Consider the following 22,201-nt stretch of genomic DNA (forward strand, 5'->3'; position numbering starts at 1 on the left):
AAATTCCAACCACTTAACCAAATCCCTGCACTTCCTCAAAGTTGCAAGAGTCTCAAAAGGCTCCCAAACACAGCAGACTATTACCCAGGCCAAGAACTTTAGTTTATTTGATTAAATTATTTTCAGATGTCTCTAGTCTCTTATTAATTATGGCAGTGTTCATTTCAAGACAATTCGAACAGCCATATCTGAATTGTAATGTTTATAGCAAATACAGCAGCATATACAGAACAATTGATAGCGTGCTCCAGTGCGAACCTTGTGTTACTGCACTCAATTATCAAGCTTATTGCTGATGTGATATGAGAGTTTGCCAGGTTGCATAAAAATTTCAATACAATGTTGTATTGAAGAGCAGCCATCAAAAAAATTCATCAATGCAAAAACACAGCAAAAGATAACGGGACATCAAAAGCTATAAATGAGGAAAACAACTTACAATCTGGCGTAAAAATCACAGAACTCCTTATATATTTTTATATCACTTCGTCTTCTCTGTAATTTAGCCACAGCTTTCTGATTTTCATTGCTTTCAACAGTTTCTGGGCCACCATTGATGGTAGTGTGGAGGACTACTTCTGCCCCTGGAATTATATAGGTCAATGTTTTTCCTTCAGGATCCATTGTACACTGTTAAAACGGTCCAAAAGCTAACACTCTCCGATGCTGAAGACAATCTGAACAAACACAATGTGCTGTGCAATTTACAAAAAGTTGCCTGATAATTACTGTAACACGTTCTTCCGAAGCTGTGTAAACATTTCCAACTCTGAGAGAGAGGAGAGTCAGCATAACCTTCTGGGGATATGTTACAGCTTCAAATTAAGAGTTCTGCCAAGGTCAGAATGCCATTGATGTGATTCATGGGATTTCATAGCATAGATGTGAAGTTGCACTGCTAAGTCTGGTATAGCTGTTTTAGAAATTTTACGAAAAAATGATTATTACATACATTCACTAGTCATTCAGAAGATCTTACAAATGAATTCTTAATCCACAAAAATGTAGAAAAACTATCGTTTTTGTCATCATCAATATTCATCATCCCTTTGATAACTAAGGCAGCATTTCAGTACAAAAATAGCTCTAATTTTAACTTACTCAAAGTGCAGCGAATAAAATATGACTACACTTTTTTCTCTAATTGCACACAACATATACAGAAGTATTTTCTGAAGATATATATATTCACAGAAATAATGGCCTGGATTTTTCCATGATAATAATGGTGAGTATTCCACTGTAACTGACAGCAACTTCCAGGGTCTGCTATGTGCAGAATAATGCAGAAATCCAGAAGTAGCTGTCAGTGGGTCTATGCTACTCCACAGGGTGCAAACTCCATTTCAATCATGATTTGACAAAAACTTTGACAGTTAATCTTGCTGTAAAAAAACTGTGAAAATGTACACCTTGTTGAATGAGGGGTGGGTGGATTTTTAACGGTCCACTAACTTCAGACTTATTGCTAAATGCTCTTACTGGCCCTCAGAAGCTAATTTTATATTTGTGGAATGTCAAAACTTCCCCATAATAATAAAAAAACATTTTCTTTTCCCTTTTGCCCAAAGTTTGTTTACTTTAACTTCCATCGTAATCCAATAATCATTTATTTCATTATCTGAAAATTTTAATGAAAAGTCAAGGATATTAAATGCTTTTAACGTTCTTGTTTGATGTTGTGAATACTTTGACGTGATTGACTCATTATCTGCTTGGTGACAACACCACCGCTGCATGGCAAGACATCCCCTTGTCTTGGTGGAGGATTCAAACTGATGTCAAGAAAGAGGAAATCCATGCCTTAGAGATTGCTAGGTCTTTGTGGGCAACTCCCTCTGAGGTCATTGGAAAGCACTCTTGCTTCGCCTCAGACCACAAAATACAGACCGATCTACCTTCAAAGTCACAGGCCGGAAATTTCCTAACACTAACCTCCCCCACCCACCCCCACCCCCCACGACAGGACCAGCAAGCCTTTGAAATCTCCATTCACATCAGCAGGACCAGAAGATCCCACCAGCACAAGCGGCTGGAAAATTCCGGCCATGTTGTATTCCATTCTCCAAAGTGGAGAGATTTTGTTTCATCTTCGCTGAACTATTCATCAACAAGGCTGAAATGTTAATTTGGGATTGATATAAAGGAGATAAAATAATTCAAAAATCTGTAGAAAATTAAGGACGTAAATAAATTTGACTCTAGCAAGAAATGAACATAATTTTTACACAGGGAGCTTGGTGATTTAACAAAACTGGATAGCTAATTAAAATGTTATCAGACAACAATAATGATAATAGGGCACAGATTTAAAGTGATTTGCAAAAGAAGCAAATGCAATGCAAGAAAAATCTTTTTAACACAGCGAGTGGTTTGGGTCTGGAACACACTGCCTGATAGTGTGTTGGAGGCAGATTCAATCGAGGGATTCAAGAGGGCATTAGGTGATTATTTGAATAGAAACAATGGGCAGGATTACAGGAAAAAGGCAGGAGCACTAAATCATGATGCTCATTCGTGAGCCGGTGCAGACACAGTGGGCTGAATGGCCTCCTTCTGTACCATAACAATTCTGTAATAATAAAATGTAAATGAAATTATAAAAAGCCATATCTACATTACAAATTTAATGTAATCTCTTTTGATATGAAGAAAAGTTTTGCAGGTAAACACAGCTCCCTTTAATCACCAACATAGCATAAAGTTAAAAAAGCTATTATTTGGCCTCCAAATATTGGCTTTACACACATTTATAAACTCTACTAGAGGAGGACTTTTACACAGTAAACCACATTAGCAGTGGTGCCTTCTGAATATATTCTCCAATTCCACAAATAGGCACACATGGTAGTCACATTTCCAAACTAGGTGTTTGAAGACAACAGCTGCTTGAAATGGTTTAATTTGGAAATACTCTGCCTACTGATCTGATTTAATGAGGATATTTACAGATATAGCGTCATTATAGTCTTAACCAGAATAGAATTACTGTACAATACTAATCCAAGGATTGGTTACTGTGAAGTTCTGTTTATCAATTCGGACTCTTTGCAAAAGCCATGGGCATACAATAGACAATAGTAATCTATCTGCGATGAACTAATTATAGTGAAATATACATTATGAATTAGTAGTTTCCCTCCTCCCTAACATTATTAGTTTCATTGCACAACAGATCGTACTGGTGCTTACTAAAGCAGTGCTGTAATATCACAGATGCTGTCGTTCAAATGAAACTTTACATGGAGGCCTGTCTCCCTCTCAGAAGTAAACAAACTTTGTGAAAGGCATGCTGTATAAATTTAAGTTATTTCATTCCTAAGGGCAATAAGTGTACTTGTAACATCTTCTATATAGGTATTAATTCCTCAACTAGTTCAATGGTATTTCATAAAAATTATAGTTAATTATGTCTTGCAAAGTTATGTACATGCATACAGTTAGAGATAATGCAAGACACACAGATCCATATACTTATGCATGCACACATACATACATGACAAAATAGCCATCTTAATACAATAAATAAAAAACATCTGATTCAACCACCTTAGACATAGGTAGTGATTCAACGGCGCATACTTTACCAGAGCTGGGCCTTTACTTCCTTGCAGTATATATGTTTTGTGAAGGTTAACTATTCATCTATGTTCTCTACTTGCATATGCCAATCCCCGCATTCAGTCATACTATAATTCGTAATTTCAATCGTAATTAATCGTTCAAGAACAACAATTTAAGAACCTCTAATCAATGTTACATATAGCATGGCAGCAAATCAAGGGAGGGGGGAAGCTATAAAGCAAGGGGGTGGAGTAGCAATTGTTGTTGGAGCAGGTCCCGATGATTTTGTCCACAATTGTTTTGAATGCTCCAATGGGGCCTCAGAGCTAAGACTTCTGCGTGTGCATGTAATGGCGCCGATCCTAGGGCTATCTGGCCAGAGCCTCTGATTGACAGTCTTGGGGCTCTCAATCCCAAATGATTCACCCACGACCCCAGTGGGAGACACAATACACATTTTGGGAACCCCTGACTTACGCGCTGCCATAACAATTGCCTGGACTGTTGTGTTCAAAAAACTGCACATGACAACAGTATGCTGATTAAAGTTTGATTACCACCATTTCTCTATCAAAAATGTGCAGTATCTTAGGACTTTCTCTAATGTTGGAAAGCTATCCATAAGTAGAAAATTGAGCTACTCGTCCAGTCACCCCTTTCAGCTTACCCGGAAGCCTCTCTAAACCAACTATCCATCTGCGAGGAGCTACTGTGGGAAACCTGCAAGAAAAGCTTGTTGTGTGCACAGCTCACACATATACATATCCCAGAAGGTTTGCTTGTAGCCAAGAGCTCTTGCACACCAGCCACTTGCCGCACTTCCAGTGAAGCTACACTGGTATTGGAGGGAACTACTGGATGTGCATAAGCCAGGAAAAGTTAAGGCACAAGAATTGGTGACGAAAGAGCTGCTCTGGAATGAAGAGTGGGAGGATGGACTGGAGTGGAGGCTGAAAGATTTTGATAAGGATTTCAAGGACCTCAGCTGGGAGTGTTTGCAACTTCCAGAAAGTAGAAAAAAAATCTGTGCATTACACGTATAATGGAGCTGGTCCAAAGGGTAAATACCTATCTATCTTGTGCCTTTTACAGGTTCACTATGATTATCTGTAAGATCATAAGAAATGGGAGGAGTAGGCCATTTGACCCAAGCCTGCTCCGCAAATATGAGTTGGGTGAACGATCCTTCCGTGGTCAAGACAACTTGAAGTTGGCCTCAAAACCACAGCCTTCCGGTTCAGAGGCAAGATCGTGATCAACTGAGCCACTTAGACTCCAAACTTGGGATGGATTTTTTTTAAAAATGGTGCTATTGAAAGGAGTGGGGGGGGGGGGGGGGGGGGTGGTGCAGCAAGCACACACAAAAAATAAAGTAAATTGGATAGAAAAGTGAAGATGATCATCAGAATTTAGAATGGCATAAGACAATTACATGTAAAGAGAGATTAAGAAATAAAAGATATACGGGATGAAGAGAATGCGTTTTTAAACATGTTAGCTAAATTAGAAGAGGCTGGAATGGGAACCTGGCAACCACCTCCTGTTATGTGCATAATCAATTTCATAATCATGGTTCGTTCTTTCCTTGTGTACTTGGTTCCCACCCCAACCTTTCTATTGCTCTGTTTATGTATATCAAACAGAAAGAATTTGCAAGCAAAAGCAAAGTGACTTTTGAAAGGCGGCAACAATATTTGCAGTAATTGGTGTAACATGATCAACCCCCAACAAGGTCGAGTCCAGCCAGAGTTTGCAAACCTGCCTGATCAAACACTAGATTGCATTTCCAATGATGAAATTTACAATGAATATTCTGATTTTAAGAGGTCAATGCAGGAATGGCACTCAGTTTGGAGGTTTGCTGCAGCTTCTGATTGCTTTACATATCCATCTTGTAGCACGTTTACATAAATTCTCTGGGAAGGGGAACTTTTGACTTACATGCACTTGCAACTCAAGCCAGGTAGTCCCACATGGTTGGGTTTGGAGCTCAGCAGTGAAGCAACACACTCATTGCTGACCCTGAAAAAGCTGTCTACAAATATCTCTCAATTTTCTGTGCCGTTTTCCCAACATTGTCGTTGGTGTGAAGTCAAGGAGATCTCCAGGTGTCCAGGAAAAGTGACAACATCAAGAAGGGTAAAGAGCCAATCACTATTCTCACAAACACAAACCCACTGAATCCCTTTACCTTTATTTAAAAAAATAAATACAGAGACATACAGTAAAAGCTAAAATATCAAACTTTTAAAGAATTACTTTAAAGAAGTGGAATTTATTTATATTAATGGAGAAACCTGACATTCAGCAATATAAAATTACTCTTTCAAGGTTAGTGAGGCTGTTTAGTAGTAATAATTAAATTAGTATGATGTAGCCATAACGCACTTTCCAACTCTTGGTCCATAGCCTTATAGGTTATGGCACTTGTCATAATCATCTAGTCCATGGTTCATATTAATATTTTAGAGTAATTTTTAGTTTTGGGAAGTTTAAAGTTGTAAGGGTAAGGTAATTAAAATGCTGGGTTTTAGAAATTGCCAGAACACCTTAAGTAGTGATAAAAACAAAAAACTGCGGATGCTGGAAATCCAAAACAAAAACAGAAATACCTGGAAAAACTCAGCAGGTCTGGCAGCATCGGCGGAGAAGAGCAAAGTTGATGTTTCCAGTCCTGACATGAGGATTCAAAACGTCAACTTTGCTCTTCTTCGCCGATGCTGCCAGACCTGCTAAGTTTTTCCAGGTAGTTCTGGTTTTTTTTCACCTTAAGTAGTTGCTGTTCAAAGGGTTCCATGTCTGCTTATGAGGTGAGAGTTAGGAGGGTGGAAGCCATAAACAGCAGGTAGCCTTCATTTAGCTGGGGAACTGCAGACATTAAGGCTGAGAAGAATAGCCCTTACTTCATTCAAAGGTTGAATTATTCATGCAACCTGAGAGTCAAGAGATTTGGTTTTGAAACCAAAAGGTTAATTAATGTAAATATCTATTGGATATCTCAACTCACCTCTGTTGCCATAGAGATGAGCAACTCAGGGTGGAGCCTTGGTTGGAATGCTGGGAAGTTGTCTGTGGGATTTTTCCAGAAGGACTTTGCGGTTGGAGCTGAAAACACCCAAGTTGGTGGGTGTAAGGAAGGGAAGGGTAAAACTCCAAGATGTATGACTAATGGGAAACAAAGCAGCAGGTTAGCATGTGGGGGCGGAGGGGGGGGATTCAACTTCATGGAAAATTATGAAAAAACTGAAAAGGAGAGCCCAGGAGAGGCTATTAAAGTTTCCAGAACACAAAATAGGACAGCATGTTTGGAAAGGGCTAGGAATCTAACTTCAAGCACATCAGATAAAGGGACAACAATGAGAAAGGGGACGGGAAATACAGGACTAAAGGTGTTATATCTGAATGCACGCAGTACACGAAATAAGGTAAATGAGCTTGTGGCACAGATTGAAATTGCAGGTATGATGTGGTGGGCATTACGGAGACATGGCTGCAAGGGGATCAGGACTGGGAGCTAAATATCCAAGGATATACATCCTATCGAAAAGATAGGCAGGTTGGCAGAGGGGGTGGGGTTGCTTTGTTAGTGAGAAATGAAATTAAATCGATAGCAAGAAACAACGTAGGGTCAGATGATGTAGAATCTGTGCGGGTAGAGTTGAGGAACCGCAAAGGTAAAAAAACCATAATGGGAGTTATGTACAGGCCTCTGAACAGTAGTCAGGATGTGGGGCACAAGATACACCAGGAGATAGAAAAGGCGTGTGTAAGAAAAGCAAGGTTACAGTGATCATGGGGGATTTCAATATGCAGATAGACTGAGAAAATCAGGTTGGTAGTGGATCCCAAGAAAAGGAATTTGTGGAATGTCTACGAGATGGCTTTTTGGAGCAGCTTGTGGTGGAGCCCACTAGGGAACAGGCAATTCTAGATTTAGTGATGTGTAATGAGGCAAATTTGATAAGGGAGCTTAAGGTGAAGGAACCCTTAGGAGGAAGTGATCATAACATGATAGAATTTACCCTGCAATTTGAGAGGAAAAAGCTGGAATCAGATGTAACGGTATTACAGTTGAATAAAGGCAACTACAGAGGCATGAGGGAGGAGATGGCCAGAATTGACTGGGAGATGAGCCAAGCAGGAAAGACAGTGGAACAGCAATGGCAGGAGTTTCTGGGAGTAATTTGGGAGACACAGCAAAAGTTCATCCCTAGGAAGAAGCATACTAAAGGGAGGACGAGGCAACCATGGCTGACAAGGGAAGTCAGGGACAGCATAAAAGCTAAAGAGAAAGCATACAATGCGGCGAAGAGCAGTGGGAAACCAGGGGATTGGGAAGCCTACAAAGACCAACAGAGGACAACTAAAAAAGAAATAAGGAGGGAGAAGATTAAATATGAGGGTAAACTAGCCAGTAATATAAAAGAAGATTGCAAGAGCTTTCTTTAGATATATAAAGGGTAAGAAAGATGCAAAAATGGACATTGGACCGCTGGAAAATGACGCTGGAGAAGTAGTAGTGGGGAACAAAGAAATAGCGGAGGAACTGAATAGGTACTTTGCGTCAGTCTTCACAGTGGAAGACACGAGTGACATCCCCAAAGTTCAAGAGAATCGGGGGGCCAGAGGCGAGTATGGTGGCCATTACCAAGAAGAAGGTGCAAGGAAAACTGAAAGGTCTGAAGATGGATAAATCACCTGGACCAAATGGATTACACCCCAGAGTTCTGAAGGAGATAGCTGAAGAGATAGTGGAGGCGTTAGTGGTGATCTTTCAGGAATCACTCGAGTCGAGGAGGGTCCCAGAGGAAAATCGCTAATGTAACCACCTTGTTTAAAAAGGGAGTGAGGCAAATGACGTGAAATTACAGGCCGATTAGCCTGACCTCAGTCGTTGGTAAGATTTTAAGAGTCCATTATTAAGGATGAGATTTCAGAATACTTGGAAGCGCATGGTAAAATAGGGCAAAGTCAGCATGGTTTCATCAAGGGGAGGTCATGCCTGACAAATCTGTTAGAATTCTTTGAGGTACCAAGTAGCTTAGACAAAGGAGAGCCAACGGGTGTTATCTACTTGGACTTCCAGAAGGCCTTTGACAAGGTGCCGCACAGGAGGCTTATCAGTAAGATAAGAGCCCATGGTGTTAGAGGCAAGGTACTAGCATGGATAGAAGATTGGCTGTCTGGCAGGAAGCAGAGTGGGGAGATAAGGGGGTCCTTCTCAGGACTGCGGCCGGTGACTAGTGGAGTTCCGCAGGGGTCAGTGTTGGGACCACAACTTTTCACTTTATACATTAATAATCTAAATGAAGGAACTGAGGGCATCCTGGCTAAGTCTGCAGATGATACAAAGATAGGTGGAGGGACAGGTAGTATTGAGGAGGCGGGGAGGCTGCAGAAGGATTTGGACAGGTTAGAAGAATGGGCAAAGAAGTGGCAGATGGAATACAATGTGGGGAAGTGTGATGTCATACACTTTGGTAGGAAGAATAGAGGCATAGACTATTTTCTAAATGGGGAGAGAATTCAGAAATCTGGAGTCCAAAGGGACTTGGGAGTCCTAGTCCAGAATTCTCTTAAGGTTAACTTGCAGGTTGACGCGGTAGTTAGGAAGGCAAATGCAATGTTAGCATTTATTTCAAGAGGACTAGAATATAAAAGCAGGGATGTGCTGTTGAGGCTTTATAAGGCTCTGGTCAGACCACATTTAGAATATTGAGAGCAATCTTGGGCCCCGTATCTCAGGAAGGATGTGCTGGCCCTGGAGAGGGTCCAGAGGAGGTTCACGAGAATGATCCCAGGAATGAAAGGCTTAACATATGAGGAACATTTGAGGACTCTGGGTGGCGTTTAGAAGGATGAGGGGGGATCTGATTGAAACTTACAGAATACTGAAAGGCCTGGATAGAGTGGACGTGGAGAAGATGTTTCCATTAGTAGGAGAAACTAGGACCCGAGGGCACAGCCTCAGAGTAAAGGGAAGACTTTTTAGAACAGAGATGAGGAGAAACTTCTTTAGCCAGAGAGTGGTGAATCTATGGAATTCATTGTCACAGAAGGCTGTGGAGGCCAGGTCATTGAGTGTATTTAAGACTGAGATAGCTAGGTTCTTGATTGGTAAGGGGATCAAAGGTTACGGGGAGAAGGCGGGAGAATGGGGTTGAGAAACTTATCAGCCATGATTGAATGGTGGAGCAGACTCGATGGGCCGAATGGCCTAATTTCTGCTCCTTTATCTTATGGTAAGCCCCGAGTTCAGCAAGCAGAAGAAGAAAGAGCTGAAAGATAGCTGTAGACCAGGAGTAAGATTGCCATCAATAGAGGTTATTTCTGATGAAAGCAAAAAACTTCGGATGCTGGACATCCAAAACAAAAACAAAAATACCTGGAAAAACTCAGCAGGTCTGGCAGCATCTGCGGATAGGAGCACAGTTAACGTTTCGAGCCCTTCAACAGAACTAAGTAAAAATAGAAGAGAGGTGAAATATAAGCTGGTTTAAGGGGGTGGGGGGACAAGAAGAGCTGGATAGAGGGCCAGTGATAGGTGGAGATAACCAAAAGATGTCACAGATAAGAGGACAAAGAGGTGTTGAAGGTGGTGATATTATCTAAAGGTTTGTGTTAATTAAGGGTTGAAAGCAGGACGAGCAAGGTACAGATGGCCCTCGTGGGGGTGAGGTGGGGGAAGGGATTGAAATAGGCTAAAAGGTAGAGATAAAACAATGTACACTTAAAAATAATGGAAGTAGGTGGAGACACTAAGTAAGAGTGCAGTGAAGTCCACACTTGAACTGGAGTGTCCACAATCATGAAGTGCTTAAGGAGTGGCGAGGGTGGCTTAGCTATATTTTAATGGAAGGGACCCTGAGGAAGCTCATACCGCAGAGGATAGCAGGAAGGCAGAGGAGAATCGATGAATTCCTGAGAGCTGTGACACTTTTGGTTGGTCCCAGGAAATGTGAATGAATCTTCAAGATTTCATTAGATGTGAACTCTTTGGAGGGGGATGGGGGCAAGTAAATGTAAAACTGGATTCATAGCATACGCAGTTATAAGACATAGTTATAAACTATAGTGCTAAGTTATTAGTGCTTGCTTTCTTCATATCTATATATATATATATTTATATTTAAATAAGAAAGTTTGGTTTTTGTTTAAAAACGTGAAATCTTCTGATGTGATTTTTCATTTAATCAGTAGGTGTTCGAATTTCTCTAGAAACATTAATGGTCTCTACAGGGATCATAACACATTTCAAGTGCTTATTCAAATACTTTTAAAAATGTGATGAGGGTTTCAACTTCTATCAGCCTTTCAGGCAGTGAGTTTCAGACCAACACCACCCTTGGGGTGAAAACATTTTCCAAATCCTGGCAGCATTCCTGTAAATCTCTGTGCCCTCGAGTGCAATCACACCTCTCCCATAATGTGGTGACCAAAATTCTACACAACACTGGATCCCAATTGCCATGGCTATCCCCATTGCAACAGTGCATCCTGCCCTCACCAACCCCTGCCCCCAACCCTTCGCTACAGCTTGCCTAACTGGCCCCAATGACCCCAGACCATACTTACCTGGTTTGCGAGGGCGCAAGTCCATCGATGCGCCCCCCTCCTCTAGGTGCAGCACCAGCAATGGCTGCCACACCTGGTAGCACTGCTGAGGCTGCTGACCCTCTGATTGGTCAACAGCTCTTGGGAGCAAGTGGGGAAGCAGCTCTCCTCATTGACTAAATGTGGCCCTGCTCGCTGACTGCCAAAGGATGTTTGCAGCCTCCCTCCCCATTTCTGGGCTCTAAATCCAGCACTAAATGCACCCCCCAAGCTTTTTCAATCTTCTCAAATATAGCGATCATTTTGCAGGGCTGTGGAAAAGAGCAGGAGGGTGGGACTAATTGTATAGCTCTTCAAAGAGTTGGCACATGCATAATTAGGCCCATTAAACACATGCTCAGATCAGGTTGGTTATGAATTAACAACAGATTTACACTGCAGTAAGTGAAGATTCAGGAAAATAGTTATGATCAGTCACAGTTTAATAATTACAACTTGACATTGCAAAATAACAAACACACTACCCTTCCCCATATCAACCTTTTTTGCCTTATGCAAAATAACTTATAACTACGCCCCTGTATTTTAATATTCTCACAGCTTTTGTTAATTCTGCTGCTGTTGCAGCTTTCCATTTTAAAAACCTAATTTGCTCCGTTTTTTATCTTCATGTTCACAACCCAAGGGCTGGGCTGTGCCAGACAATCCCTGCTGAACACCCAAGTCCATGGACCAGAGACCACCAGGCAGGCAATTGATAGAAATATCATAACCCCACCTCGCAAAGAAATATCATAACCCCACCTCGCAATATAATTAAAAGAGCAAGTCATCAAAATTATAACCACAATTCCTACTGTATCTAACCTTATCACACCTATTTTTAATATTCTCTCTGTAAAAACAATTGCTGAATTGTGAAACTCCTCAAATTAGAGTGAACCAGTAAGAATATTCTGCTGTCCAATTTATCAGCTCCCAGTGTGCAGCTAAGCGAGGCTCAGCAGCAACTGTGTTTTACCATCATCAACTGGTGTCAGTGTGTTCACTCAACATATCAGCTTATTTTCATATCTCATTCATGGAGTTTGGTTAATGGAGGCTTAATACATTTTCACATATCCTCTGAGCCTGAGAGTACAATTCCAAATTTAATGTGCTAAAGCAAATGGAAAATGTGAGCATAAACAAATAGTTTCAGAATTCGACCCCAACCTCTAAATTTTCATTTCTTCAACTGAGAGAACATGTTCAATTTTAATCAGATTATGCTCATAATTTTGTACTCACTCTTCCTTGACTCCTCGTCAATGCATTGAGGTCCTTTCAAAGTTTATGATAACTGAAAGTTTACAAAACATTTCAAATGTGGTCTCAATGAGTCACAAAATGAATTACCTGTAACTGAGTACCAGTCAGTGTACTAGTACTCCCATCAGTACCAGTATACTGACAGCTGATGATTACAATCAAATCTTTGAAACATTGTCAAAGACAAAAGAAACCATGAGTTTAGTTTTTTTTTAGTGATAAAGGATCCACCTCAGGCTAATAATATTTATCTAGATTTTGGGAAGGTAAAGCTAAACTCAATCATTGGGAGCAAGGTTTATGTTACTTCTGCGAAAATTGTTCATTGCTAAAAAGAATCATAGAATTAACAGGTTTGAGAGGTCATGAGTCACTATGCATATAATTGTAAAATCATGGGAAAAATGGACTCAAATATATAAAATGTTAGTTAAACAGACAACATAATTGCACGTCCATATAAAGGCTTACACAAAGGTTATAACTTTTGCTGCACCAAAACTATCCCAGGAAAATTATGAATGTAATAAATATCCTTGATCTGTGATCCTGTTGGATCCTGTATTCTGCTTTGCTGGGACTTAAGGATCCAGGTTGCACCCTTGTTTCAAGATGACTGAGTTGGTACCATAGGCAGAGAAGATCAGTAGATTGTTCTTAGAAGAAACACATTCTGTTTATTTATACAAAAGGAGCTCAGCAGCTACACTTGTGTGCTTGTAACTCAAAACTCTGTCTTTACACTTCAGACTCTAACTCAAGGCTACTGACTAGAGGTAGCCCGCGCTACTCGGCTATTGGATACCAAGATCATGTGATGATCTATTACAACATCCGTCTTAAAGGTATATTACACATTAGATTACTACAGATCCCCACTAATATCTTGAGCAATCTACATTTAACAGGGGTATTATGATCTACTGATGTTGTGTCTTGTGCTACTTGGATCTATTCTGGCAAGCTTTCATACCACATCCGGGCTATAAACTGAAATTTACAGTCTGCAGCTATCTCCAATGCAAAATAATTGTTCCCTCGGATCTTCTCTCTTCAAAAAAGATAAAGCCAAAAATTACTTCTCCCTGACCAGTCCACTCCTTCCTTAAATCATCCCAAAGCACTCATCTGGTTTGAAGGAGTCAACTTCAACATAGTTGAGAGATCTGGGCAATGGCCCATCAAAGCTCCAAATATGAACTTAACCTCATCAAAGTCATTTCAGAAATAATCTAGAAGTACTTGATTTTCAGAGATTGGAAAAATAGCGTCCAAAAGAAAGGATATTTCCCTAGCAATTACAAGATTTTCTTATAATAATTTCCTCTATTGTTCTTGATTGAGCTGCAGCTTGTAACAACTGATACAAGCATAGTTTTAAAACGTGCAGGCCAGTCCTGAACAGATGACCTCGAAATTGAAACTAAGACAGGCCCCAAATTTCCAACTTGCAGGCAAATTATAACCAATCCTCAGTTGGCCACCAAAGCAAAGCTTTGGAAATCTGCTGATATTCCCAAATTGAAATCAGTTGCAATAGTAACTACTGGTTCACTCTTATATAAAAGCAAAAAACTGCGGATGCTGGAAATCGAAAACAAAAACAAAAATACCTGGAAAAACTCAGCAGTTCTGGCAGCATCCGTGGAGAGGAACACAGTTAATGTTTCAAGTCCGAATGACCCTTCAACAGTTGAAGAGTCATGCGGACTCGAAACGTTAACTGTGCTCCTCTCCACAGATGCTGCCAGACCTGAGTTTTTCCAGGTATTTTTGTTTTTGTTACTGGTTCATTCTTTGTTCAGTTGTGTGCAAATTGTGTGTTCCACTGAGCCACTTGTCCTTTTAGCCGTTGCCACATTTTACTTCCCTATCATATCTTCAGCCTCCCTTTGAACGCCTCTATTAATATTCCCTGTGCTTGATTCAGGGCAATATGCCCTTTGTCAATCTCACATGCAACTAGTATTTCTATCTAACTGAGCTCTTGGTTTGCTACAGCCAAAGCTTCCCATTTTTAAAAAAACAGGCATGCTCACAGTCTTAATCTGCTACAATCAAAGCACTTGTTCACATCCATTCCAAAATAACAGTCTTTCCAATCATCCATTTTAGCTACTTTCAACCTCCTCTCCCAGCACTTAACTCATCTGGTCAGGAGTCAATATTTCTAATCTTATCTTAATCTCTTTCTCGATTGTTAGGTTCCCTTCTGCCCCATACCCTGGCTACCATCCTCACGCTTACTAGTGCATCTCACTGTAAAGAAACCAACAGCCATGACATGTGAGGTTTCTTTCACGTAGTCAAGAGCAGCTACGGCCCAAGCACCCACTCTTGTGCTGGCCAAGAATGGAGAGATGCTCATCAAGGACAGAGAGGCAGTCAGCGCCTGCTGGAAGGAGCACTCGAAGATCTTCTTAACAGAGACTCCGTCTTTAACGTGAGTGTCCTTGACTCCATCCTGTAGTTACCATCTCAGCACAACCCCAAGCTGGCATGAGGTAGGAAAGGTCATTTGACAGCTAAAGAGCAACAAGGCATCAGGAATGGATGGAAGCAAAGCAGAGAAACACTATTAGCTCGAATACATAGCCTCATCTCCCTTATCTGGAAAGAGAGCGTGCCAGGAGATCTGAGATATGCTATAATCGTGACCATCTTCAAGAAAGGTGATAAGTCCGACTACAGTAACTATAGAGGAATCTCCCTGCAGTCGGCCACAAGGAAGGTCATTGCAAGAATCCTCCTCAGTTGCCTTTTCCTTGTGGCTGAAGAGCTCCTCCCAGAGTCACAATGCAGATTCCACCCACTAAGGGGCACATTGGACATGGTCTTCACCGTGCAGCAACTGCAAAAGAAATGCAGGGAACAGCACTAACCCTCGTACATGGCCTTCTTTGACATCTCAAAAACCTTCACGCTGTCAACAGCAAAGGATTATGGAGCATCCTCCTGTGTTTTAGCTGCTCCCAAAAATTTGTCACCATCCTCCACCTGCTCCATGATGACATGCAAGCTGTGATCCTGATCAACGGAACCACCACAGACCCAATCCACTTTCAGACCGGGGTCAAGCAAGGCTGGGTCATCGCGCCGACGCTCTTCTCGATCTTCCTTGCCACAATGTTCCATCTCACCCTCAGCAGCTCCCCACTGGAGTGGAGCTAAACGACAGAACAAGCGGGAACCTGTTCAACCTTTGCCGCCTCCAGGCCAGATCCAAGGTCGTCCTATCCTCTGTCATTAAACTACAGTATGCAGCCGATGCTTGTGTTTGCGCACACTTGGAGTCCAAGCTCCAACCAATCGTCAACACCTTCACCGAGGCATACAAAAGCATGAGCCTTATGCTAAATATGCATAAGACAAAGGTCCTCTATCAACCTGCCCCCTTCAAACTGCACCACTCCCCTGTTATCAAAATCCACAACGAGACCTTGGACAACATGGATGATTTTCCATTCCTTGGGATGCTTACTGTCAACAAGGGTAGCCATCATGACAAGGTTCAACACCACCTTCAGTGCGCCAGCGCAGCCTTAAGTCACCTGAGAGAGAGAGTGTTTGAAGGCTAGGACCTCAAACCTGGCACCAAGCTCATGGTCTACAGAACAGTAGTGATAACTGTCCTTCTTTATGACTCAGAGACGTGGACTATGTACAGCAGACACCTCAAAACTCTGGACAAGTACCACTAGCGTTGCCTCCACAAGATCCTGCAAATCCACTGGCAGGATAGGCTCACCAATAACAGTGTTCTAGCTCAGGCCAACATCCCGAGCATCAAAGCATTGATCACGCTCGATCAGCTCCACTGGGCGGGCCACATTGTCCGCATGCCTGACACGAGACTCCTGAAATAAGCGCTCTACTCAGAGCTTCGACATGGCCAGCGAGCTTCTAGGAGGGCAGAGGAAACACTTCAAGGGCACCCTCAAAGCCTCCTTGAAAAAGTGCAACATCCCACCGACATCTGAAAATCCCTGGCCCAAGACCACCCAAAGTTTAGGGAAAGCATCCGGGAAGGAACTGAACATCTCAAGTCTCATCGCTAAGGGCTAGCTAAAGCCAAGTATCAACAGTGAAAGGAGCGTGTGGCAACCTGGACACCCCACCCATCTGTTCTCCCTACCACCATCTACCCCACATGCGACAGAGACTGTAGGTCACACATTGGACTCTTCAGTCACCTGAGAGCTCATTTTTAGGGTGGAAGCGAGTCATCCTTGACCCTGAGGGACTGCCTAAGAAAAAGAAGCATCTCACTAGTGTGCCTATTAGTAGCAAGCACAGGACAGAAACAACCTCTGATTGGAGGAGCTGCGAACAAGTAAGTGGCGACAAATTGCTCAGGCTCATGGTAGCTCACTCAGGTGGTAGCAGCAGCTACTGGTTCAAACACTGTTCATGTAGGAGAGGTGGCTGTTTGACCCACAGTTCAGCGGACTGCTGGGCTGACAAGGCATGCCTGGCTGAGATGATCACCCTGGTGGAAACTGTCTCACGAAGGTACATAAGAGTGATTGCGGGGAGGGGTTTTGGGAAGAGGGGCTGCTGAATGATAAGTAAAAATTATTATAGACATATGTTTACCTGTAATGTGTAATTAGAATAATTCACTTAACATGTCAGTAATGGGGTAGTTATAAAAGAAATTGCCTGTAGGGGTACACAGAAAGTTGGTAAATCTAAATAGAGAATAGGTGAGTTAAAAACTAACTAACTATGTGCTTTAAGTAACTAAATTAAGTGTAGCAGTGACATAGGTCTGAAAGCGTGCTGCCTGCCTGTACCCTCTCTTTCATTAGTTTTCAGAGGGTACAACATTCTGCAAAAACAGTATCTGCACTTTAACTGATTATTAACTTGGAACAGGTCAACATTAATCTAACAATTTATTGCCCTCTTCCTGCAGGCTGCGTGCCACCCTTTAGAGGTGAGAGGACTGAATCATTGTTCCAATCCACAGTTGATACCTGTGTGTCTGATGACATCAGCTACTTCCTCTCTGTCACTGCACATGGAATTCTGCGTGAAAACAATGTGGCCAAGAACAAACAAAACTCCTATCCAACTAGGACAGCAATGAATATCAGACAATATGGATTGGAGTTAAGAGCTAAAGTTGTTTGAGCTTCCAAGAGTGGTCTTTACAATGCTCATCTTTACAGTAATAAAAATCCAAACAATTTTTTTTTTAACATCAAGAAACAAATAGACACCAGCAGCATCACTCAAAAAAAGGGAACAATTCTCCCCTCAGGGCACACCCAGCATACATTTCCCAATACTCAGCCTCATTCCAAACAGACGTAGTCATTACAGTGAAAAGCTAACAAGCGATGAGAACAATTCAGTTCTTTTAGCCCTGGTGATAACCATCAGGCTCCTGCTAAAATAACAATTATCTTTAAAAATGAGGGCCATTCATGAGGGAAAATTCCACAGCTCAGTGCTCCATCCCAAATACATTCCTATGACAGAATTTAGATTGGTATCCACAGCCTAAGGATTCTGCTTTGTAAGGATCATATACAACGTACTCATACAATCGAACAAGCGCTGAAAGTACAAGACACTACTTGCTTTAGAAAAATGCATTTTTCAGTTAACATACTTAAATTATAAATTAAGCTTTCTAATAACCTAGAGGAACCTACATGGTTATGTTTATCAACAATTTTCCAATCATTAGCACATGCACAGTTAATATACAGAGTCCATTCAAAGTAGTTGCATTACATTCCACATTCTGCATTAAAAATTGCAGAAATATGAAAGGGAACTATGAATACTGTAACATGATCTGACAAGTTGAATACTGAAAATATGGGTAAGGGACATCATTGGACAATGGAAAAAATGTACCTTTAATCATTAGAAAGATGGATACTGGACTTGTTCTGCTGTGTACTTGTACTGCACATCCAATATTTTAAAGGCACTGACAGATTCTATTTTGCATCAATTACTAAATATTAAGGATTTAATTCCATTGAATAAAGTGAGTTCTGATTATTTTAAGTAATATTTTCCAAAGTATTGCAAATGTTCTCATCCCTTATTGATGTGGAAACCAACCTACACCTCAGGAATACTTTGGGTACTTTTGCAGTGGCTCCAAACTCACCACAAACATTCCAATACAAGTCCAAATAATATAAGAGTTATATATATATCACATATATATGTGACTAGCAGCCACATCATCACAGATAATCACAGGCTTGAACAGAGGGATAGGAGAGTGGATGAAACATTTTACCAGGAGATTAGACAAATTGCAACTCTTAAAATTTGCCAGTAAGGAAAATGAGAATTAGAGAGATAGGAATTTCAATGTCTCCTATAGCAAAATGTTGTCTGCCAAATTATCTCTTTAAAAGATTATTAAAAATTTGAATTTTCAAAGTGTTAGGCCCAGGGGTCAAAACAGAACCACATGATAATGCTCTGCCACCTCTCTCAACGCCCACAGGGTTGGGAAGGAGACACAGCACAGTCTGGGCTGCTGCCCACCAGTGCCAACTGCTCCCAAGGTGCAAAACCCCCCTCAGTTGAAGCCAGGCCTGAAGTTACAGGCGGATCCCCCATGGCCCCGAGCCTAGGGCCTGCAGTCTGTCTGCAAGAAAGACCCAAACCTCCCTGTCGCTTGCCATTTTAACACTCGGCCCTGCTCTCTTGCCCACATGTCTGTCCTTGGCTTGCTGCATTGTTCCAGTGAAGCCCAATGCAAACTGGAGGAACAGCACCTCACCTTCCGACTGGGCGCTTTACAGCCTTCCGGACTGAATATTGAATTCAACAACTTTAGATCTTGAACTCCCTCCTCCGTCCCCACCCCCTTTCCGTTTCTTCCCCTTTTCTTTTGTTTTTTCCAATATTTATATAGATTTTTCTTTTCCTTCCTATTTCCATTATTTTTAAATCTATATCTTTTCTGCCCTGTTAGCCTTTCCACCCCACCCCCACTAGAGCTGTACCTTGAGTGTCCTGCCATCCATTCTTAATTAGCACATTCGTTTAGATAATATCACCACCTTCAACACCTCTTTGTTCCTTTGTCTGTGACATCTTTTGATTATCTGCTCCTATCACTGCTTGCTTGTCCCTACAACCACACCCCCCATACTTCTCTCCCCCCAAACCCACCCCCACCCACCTTAAACCAGCTTATATTTTACCCCCTCCTAATATTCACTCAGTTCTGTTGAAAGGTCATGAGGACTCGAAATGTCAACTCTTTTCTTCTCCGCCGATGCTGCCAGACCTGCTGAGTTTTTCCAGATAATTCTGTTTTTGCCTAGCAAACCTCCACCAGCAGGGGAACAAGTGTAGGACAGAAAGCCCAGAGCCCGTGGTGGCTCCCCACTGACAGGCAGCAGCCCCGGTAGCTGGTACCTGCTCAGGCCAAAGCCAAGGTCCGCTCTCTAGAGTCAGTCTCCAGTTCCCGATCAGCCACATCCAACTTCTACTGCACAGTGCACAAAGGTCACTATGCAGAGTGCGTCAAAATTGCAGTCCCTGCCTATCTAACAGCCGCCAGAACTTAGAGCTGGCTGGCAAAGCACCCAGGACAGCAAGATGACCAGCATCATTCCCCATCACCTGCAATGATGAGTTCAACAAGCTGCTGGGAGGACTCACCATAGCCTTGGGCAGGGTCCTGCCCAAAATCCAGGCCCAAGAAAACCAGACACCCCAGCAAGGTAAAACAACAAGATCAGAAAAAAAAGGGAGGGGACCTGTGATTGGAGAAGCTGGTGCAGCAACATGGGAGAGACAGTCTGTGATTGGAGAAGCAGCTCGTCACAGATTCTGTCTCCCGCTCTTGTTGCTTCCCCAATCAAAATACACAGGGGAGACCTTTCTTGAATTTTTTGTTCCCGTCATTGAGTTTTCTGGGGCAATTTGTGAGGTTTCCAGGCCAAATTTGCCTGCCACTCCCATGTACTTTGAAACCTGGTTGTGCCTCTTACTGTGACTGAAAGATGCAACACAGATGTCCTCTGATCTTTAATCACTATGAAGCTTCTTCCTGGTCTTAAGGGAAGTCATTGTTTGCCCATCAATATCGAAGATAGCCAGAGCATGATCTTTTTTTTTTTACAGTGAGTTCCTTGATGACTGGTAGGATCATTTTTTTTTTCAGAATGAGCAGATGCAGACTGTTTTGTGGATTCCAGGTCCATCAGGCTGGGAAATTTAACACATTCTCCACTGATGTTTGTATTCAGCATCAGCAATATGATGGGCCTCATAGTTTCTTTGCCATGAGAAAGGAAATACAAAGTTAAGGTGTGGAGTGGGAGAGGGGAAAAAGCATCTCTTGCTCCACTACAAAATATAATTTCATGGTTCAGACCTTCAGATAATAAAAATGTTGCACAATGATTCTGTTTCTCCCACCCCAATGAAAACTGACATTAAGCTCTACAACAAATTTTAACCAAATTAATAATACAATTCTGTGATGTGTAACCCTGAATGGAACACCATTTGTAAAGCAAAAGTACCTGAACATTCTGTAAGAATCCATAATGGGAGCAAGTGAATATGGAGCATAGATTCTGAGTACGTTTAATTTTTATATTAGCTAATGCAGGCACCAACTTTCAAGTCATCTTATATCACTAATATTGATAACTAAGAACTGCAGACGATGAAATAAAAATGGAATATGTTGGAAATACCTAGCAGATCAGGCAGCATTTGTGGAAAGAGTTAATGGGCTGGATTTTGTGTGCCCCTGCCGGAATTTTTTCGCCGGGGGGGGGGGGGGGTACTTAAAACAGGGTGGGTGTCAATCCCACCACCTTACTGCCTACCCCCAAGCTCACCCCCATAATATATGAGGGGGAAGGGGCACCAAATCGGCAGCCCACCTGCCATATTTAAATTAAGTTGTCTTCATTGTCAAAGGTACATAACACCTTCACCTTAAATAAAAAGGAGAGGACTTTTAGTCTTTCCTCTCCTTCAGGAGCCCAGCGAGAAATGTTTAGACCCTCCGCCGAGCGTTCCTATCCAACTCGGGAGCCTTGAGAGCCTCGCGAGTGGACCAAAACACCAGCGGATACGAATGCCACCGGTCCAAGGCCAATTGAACCCTGTCTCGGTATATTTAAATAAATAATCAAAGGTCAATTGAGCTTGTTAACAAGCCAATTGATCCCGATAATACATGTCCCACGCATTCAAAGAGTTGGCTTGGACAGTCGGAGTGGGCAGGCCATCTTTTTAAAAAAGCTTTTGAAAGGGCAGAAAGGAAAGAGGGTACTACCTTCGGGTGTGCCCTCTGTGTATCGGGGCAGCCCGCCCTTTTAATTTAGTAAGCTGTATTGACTGCTCACAATGTTGTCTCCTCTATGTTGGGAAGTCCAAATGCAGTTTGGGTAAGTGCTTTGCAAACAACTCTGTTCAGTGCATGGGAGGCTAAACCTCTGGTCTCCTGTTATTTTAATTTTCCACCCACTCCAACCTTAGCCTCTTATATTGTTCCAATGAAGCTCATCATAAGCTGTAAGAACAGCATTCTTTCTTTCGATGAGGCACTTTACAGCCTTTCAAACTCAACAAGAGAATCAACATAATCTCTGCCACTAATTATTGTGTTTTTGGACAGCAGTTGATGGTAACGAATCCACTTTTACCATTTACACCTCCTCTAGTCTCATTATTGTTACTTGTCCCATTACCATCTACTTTAGTCTTGCACCATCACCCCTCTGGACATTTAATCTCTCTTGCCTCCCACCCCATCAAACTT

The 22,201-nt window shown here is 41.9% G+C and overlaps 1 protein-coding gene across 10 annotated transcripts in view; it reads right to left on the reverse strand.

The window, feature by feature from the left end:
• The window catches only part of LOC121284075 (LIM and senescent cell antigen-like-containing domain protein 1), a 166,695-nt gene that overhangs the window by 54,486 nt on the left and 90,008 nt on the right, over nt 1–22,201 (reverse strand). The window contains exon 1 of one of the 10 annotated variants that reach the window (XM_041199107.1): nt 440–799. The exons of 8 other annotated variants lie outside the window; for them this stretch is intronic. In XM_041199107.1, coding sequence (XP_041055041.1) covers nt 440–624 — 185 coding nt within the window. In that variant the 5' untranslated portion in view covers nt 625–799. Of the gene's footprint in view, nt 1–439; nt 800–22,201 lie in introns of those variants that run through there. One more of the 10 variants, XM_041199106.1, reaches the window with a different exon arrangement.

This window comes from Carcharodon carcharias, chromosome 11, assembly GCF_017639515.1.
Source record: "Carcharodon carcharias isolate sCarCar2 chromosome 11, sCarCar2.pri, whole genome shotgun sequence".
NCBI lineage: Eukaryota > Metazoa > Chordata > Chondrichthyes > Lamniformes > Lamnidae > Carcharodon > Carcharodon carcharias.